Source organism: Erigeron canadensis, chromosome 6 (assembly GCF_010389155.1).
Source record: "Erigeron canadensis isolate Cc75 chromosome 6, C_canadensis_v1, whole genome shotgun sequence".
NCBI classification, from domain to species: Eukaryota; Viridiplantae; Streptophyta; class Magnoliopsida; order Asterales; family Asteraceae; genus Erigeron; species Erigeron canadensis.
In genome coordinates, this window is record NC_057766.1 from 18504054 (window position 1) to 18509654 (window position 5601).

The following is a 5601-nucleotide window of genomic DNA, read 5'->3' on the forward strand; positions in this document are numbered from 1 at the left end:
ATTATTAGGTTGATACTAAAGGAAGGAGCTGCTCAAGGATCACATACAACTTTCACAACACAAACTGTTTACCTAAATCGGTTAGAGTTTATCCTAAAAAGTGATAAGAAACAATTGGATGAGGTTAGAGAAGCTGAACAAGTAAATTTAAGGTCACCTCATACTAACTTATGACCATATTATATATTAAGTAGCGGAAAATGTTCATCGTCATATTGACTTTATTTGCAGCCTGGAGATGTTGTAGTTGTGGCCACAATAGCTATGCTCGAACCGGAGTTTGGATGATTCTTTATTGCTTGCAAAAAATGTCAAAAGAAAGTCATAAGCAAAATGGAGTACTTGGAAATTGCCGATGAAGAAGAGCTCACTGATGAGCTTATCAATGCTCCAGGTGACAGTATCTGGTGTCGAAAAGAAAAAAAAATAGCAACAGAAGTTGGACCCAAGTAATACTGTAAAATTTTTTCAGTTTATACTAAAAATATAGAGATATATTTACAGTTTGATAATATATGTGGCATTTTTTTTGCAATAGTCTTATACATTTACATTTTAACTTCAGGTTCAGAGTCACCATGAGAGTCCAAGACAGCACAGGCAGTGCCTCTTTTGTAATGTGGGATAGAGAAGTCCAGAAGCTACTTCGTTTGTCTGCCCATGATATCCGTCAAAGACAACTGAATAATAATGATGATGAGACTTACCCGCATGAACTTGAAGGGTTGCTAAATGTGAAAGTTGCATTTAAGATAAAAATAGACAAATACAATGTGAAACATAAGGGCAGTGCTTATACTGTCAACAAGATGTGTGATGATCCTAATATCATTGCGGAGTTAGAAGATGAAGAAAACGACAATGAGGTACTCAATTAATTTGCTATTTGAAATTGTAATGATGGTAATTAGTTAATTATATTGGCTATAATGAATATAACAATATGCTAACATGTATTTTATTGATGACTAGGTTCAGCAACAAGAAGCCATGCCAGAAATTGTGTCAGCTCTTAAGCTTGTTGAGGAGTCGCAAGGTGGACCAGATTCAAAGGTATTTGTAATAGATCAATACTTGATTATAATTGACAATTGTAAAAAAATTAAATAATTCTCGCCTAATATTGGCATAGTTGTTATGTGGTATATTTGTAGGATGCTTTCTCTGTTACTGGCGATTCTTTAGCCGTCGAGATTGAAAAAGATTGTGAGACCAGCCCTTTGCAAAAGCGACCTAATGACACTCCAGGTGTTGAATAACCAAGTAAGTCTGGAAAAAGGGTTCGCAAGGAGAAAATATACTAGAACCCAACACTCATCATTTTGGTTGAAGGTAATTGTCTTTTGAAAGTGTGTAGATGTGATGAACGTATATCAATCTACTATGATGTGTGTTTTAAACTGTCTTTTCAAACTGTGTTGACTATCAATCTCCGATAATATTCAGACTAAATGTCGGGTTTGTAATGTGGTGTGCTAAACTTATGTAATGTTTTAAACTTATGTTATGTACTAGGTTTGTATCATGTTTCATGGTAGTTATTTTGGTTTTATCTTTAACTCAATTAGTTAAACACACACACGCGGATCTTTTCTCATGTTAAGGAAAGTTTAAAAAACTGGAGAACCAAGATATTATAGAATAAACACTGAACCAAATGTATAAAAAGTGAATGTACGTTGTGGTTTTTAGGACAAAGATATTATGGAAGACAGATATTAAAAAGTGGTTTTCATTCAATCTCACTTATGATGTATAATATTATTACCAACATACTAGATCAATTTAGGTTGTGGTTACTTTAATGGTTTATAGTTCCATTGGAAGAGAGGTTTAAGCTTGTGTAATGTAATATTATATCATGTGTGAATAAACAAATAGCACATACTTGTATCTATTGTCTTATACAAAATAACCCACATATTATTAAGAATTGTCAATCACTTAGTGTAACCAAACATGACAGAATATCAACAAACATAAAATAACCACAAGTTACATACTAGAAGGGGAATGTCAACACCATAAACATAAGTAGTGTAATATTACAGACCCAGTTAAGAGAATACATTGTACCATCATTATACACATGCTACATATATTACAAATCCAAAATGAGCATGACTACTATCCATACCATTAGGCTTGATACCTCAAAAGAAAGATCGCCATCCGATACCAAGAAGTTTTGAAAAGACAACAGAGATAGAACCACATTTAGTTCAACACACATGAAATTGTTCAACACACATGAAATTCCACAAGAGGTCCATCAACAAGCTGCACCACATTGAGTTCAAAGCATAGTTCTCTACCCCTTTCAACACCACATTTCGATGAAACCTTATACCAATCCGTCATGAGAACAACATGTGTTTGGTCATCATCTTTGTGAGCATCATACATAATTTCCAGCTTGGCCTTGAACTTCAAACTCCCCACATACACACATGCGGTAAAGGTATCAAGGTGATTATCACGAACAAAATGATTTGGCACCGTCTTCAAATTACAATGTTAAAAATGATTAACACTAATACAACATAAATAACATGAAAACAATTTTGAACATTCTTGAGTAATTGAATTAGCCATACCAGTTGTCCAGTCCATTGGTGGTGAATGAGTGTTCTGTCAACCTTTTGAAAAAGGATGGTCTGTCAAGAGAATGTTCATGTCCAGCAATATTGCAGATATGCCCGTTATTTTGTACGTCTTCTCCATCACTCTCGGTAAGATACTCCTTAGACACTATTGGCCTTACACTTCTTGGTGCTTCACTAGCTGTAAGTATAAGATGGTCACAAGGTTAGTGTAATTAAAAGTAAAATCTGTGCAAATTAAAACTGTAATACAAGTTGTACGTGTGACAATTACTTACATAGTGGAACAGCTGCAGCCGATCCAATTCCACGCTCATTAAAGTAATCAAACAAGTAAAATCCTCGCCCTAGATTTGTTAACATGATTTTACCACCCCCTTCAACCTCCTCCTCAGTGCACAGATGAGTCCACTTACTACTAGTGATACCCACAACACGCCAAACAGTCGGAACAACTTGATCTTCTTCGCTTTTGACATCATCATCAGTATGATCAAGATCAGAACCATCTGCATCTTCCTCATATATTTCCTCCACATCTTCAATTTGATGTGGTCCAAAAATGGTAGCAGTCTTGTCGGTTTGACGATGATATTCCACATTCAGGTCATCAAGAAAGAACAATGGTAGATACTGAGATTAGTCAAACATTCCGGTAGTTACTAATCAACCATATATTTTTAGTAGTATAGCATAAAGGATTACAAGAATGAATACAAAAGTTTATATACCTCAGTATGTGGTGTTTAATCATATCAGAAACCCTAACTCATTTAAGAGTTTATAATGAAAATCACACGTGCACACAATCAAATACTTAATTAAAAACAAAGAACAAAGTGATGTATAAACCTCAGTATGTGTTGTTTCACCAGTCACTTCAATTAAACATCTGTTCACATATGGTTCTGCATTAGCATTCACCGACACTTGCTTGGCCGCACAATCAAAAGCAATAACATCCAGATTAATGTTTCTCCTAAGTCTGAAACAAAGCTGGCTGGTATCTGGTTGGATACATACACTAACAAATTCTTGCCAGCTGATGTGCAAAATCGAGCTTTAAATTTATAAACTAAAACTACCCAAAAACTCACTATTACGCACTCACGGGCAGTGGACCAGATCGTTTGTAATATAGTTAAGAGGCAAGTCTGAGTTCGTTCTCAGGGATTGAGAAATGATTCGTTGCTTGTAAAATGGTTTGGAAAACGGGTGTTGCTTCGAAATTCCTTTTGACAATTAAATAAATTGGTTTGCAAAATAATTGCATAAATTAAAAAGAACAGTTCAGACAGTATAATTAAAAGTCATCCACCTTGACTTCCCTCGACTTCAAATGTGATTGCATTTAACGAAGAACAAATTCTCAAGAGTTTAAAAGTAGTCGTGACTAGATTAAGCTATACACATGGTACCACCAACCGTGAACAAATTATCGAATCACCTAACTACTAGTCGAATTACCCAAGCCGATACCACCAAAACCAAAGACAATTCTTCTAATAATTAGTTTTATTGACTATCAAATCATCAATTGAACTTATGTGACAATAACGTGGTACCACCAACCGATATCAATCACGTTAACAAAATTAATCTTTTCTTAAAACGATATTCACTATCATACCATGAACTAGTGATAATTACTTATAGACGAGTAACCGTTTTAAAATCACATATGCATTCAACTGGTATCACCAACGAAGAATCATATGCAACCAATATCGAAATTAATTAATGAAAAGAATTAATATCATCAAGATCACAGAACAACGATAATTAAATAAACCCTTTTGAATTAAAAATATTGCAATCACATTATCCGTCTAGTTTCATCAAGGTGGATGATTAAACAGTTAGCTACTCATGATCAATTCACAATAATGAATAAAATAGAAGAGAAACATGATGTACCAATTGTTTAAAGAAATTAAAATGCAAGACAATAAGTAGATACGATCTAGATGGGTGCCCGTGAATCTTCAACGAATCCGCCTAAGAAATAATCTTGATTGGTGGAAGAAGAACCCTTGTAGAATAGCTCCTAGAAAGACTTTTGATAACCTATTTTCGAACTAGGGTTTTTGCTTTTATACTCCTTCAAAATCTGATGCAGAAAACGATCCAACCCTTCAGCCCCCGTGCACCCACTGCGGCGCAGTGGGGTTTTGCCTTCCCTCACTGCAGCATAGTGAGGTGGTCTTGACTTTGACTTGAGGGTGACTGCGGCGCAGTGGCTAAGCAAACCACCACTGCGGCGCAGATGGTTTCCACGGCTTCTTTTCCTCCTTTCCTGACTGCGGTGCAGTCATTCACTTACAACCCCCACTGCGGCGCAGTGGGGCAATCTTCATTTGTTTCCGAGGATTTTGGCTGCGGCGCAGTGGGCTACATGCATCCCTACTGCGGCGCAGTCATAGCTTGTACAGAGCCAACTACTCTCGGTCTTCATTACTTGCTAAGCTCTGCCGTCTCGTCCACTTAAATCAACTCTCATCAATATAACGTACTTCCTGGCCAATAATCACCCAAAAATGTACCAAATGGACGCGTAACCTAGAACCTGTAAACACTAACAAACACCATAAACGCGTCAAATGCATACAAAAACGACTAAAAACATGTATTAAAATGGCCAATAACGATGTGGGTAATGGGTATAAATTAGTCACATCACCAGCCAGCACCAGTCAGCATTAGTCTACCATCAGCAAGCGATACCAAACGAACATTGTACGCACGCCTGTCATGATCAAACAGTCTAACTGCCGGCAGGCCTGGTGTCACTTTGTTCTTAACTACTCTTGGCAGTACCTAAGATAACAAATGATATTTATATATCTTTAGTATTTTTCACCAAAATTTATAAATTTTCCAAAAAAATGGTGAAAAAAACAAAGTCTATCTCAAAATTCACCAAACATTCTGACAAAGTCTCTTTCTTCAAAAGGTCAACCAGAAATTGGAAAGTAATCTATCCACAAATATTGGTGGT

The 5601-nt window shown here is 36.0% G+C and overlaps 1 protein-coding gene across 1 annotated transcript; it reads left to right on the top strand.

The window, feature by feature from the left end:
* The first annotated feature begins 333 nt into the window (after positions 1 to 333).
* Positions 334 to 1259, top strand: LOC122604396. The gene is made up of 4 exons (XM_043777291.1): positions 334 to 449; positions 566 to 866; positions 973 to 1053; positions 1155 to 1259. Exons 1-4 carry the CDS (start codon positions 334 to 336, stop codon positions 1257 to 1259), a joined length of 603 nt encoding a protein of 200 aa, XP_043633226.1.
* The last annotated feature ends 4342 nt before the right edge of the window (positions 1260 to 5601 follow it).

Bases quoted from the DNA above. Each gene is read 5' to 3' on its own strand.
- LOC122604396 (XM_043777291.1), top strand. From the start codon at position 334: ATGGAGTACTTGGAAATTGCCGATGAAGAAGAGCTCACTGATGAGCTT. The intron at 450-565 runs GTAATACTGTAA...TTTTAACTTCAG, and splicing joins GCAACAGAAGTTGGACCCAA to GTTCAGAGTCACCATGAGAG. The intron at 867-972 runs GTACTCAATTAA...ATTGATGACTAG, and splicing joins ATGAAGAAAACGACAATGAG to GTTCAGCAACAAGAAGCCAT.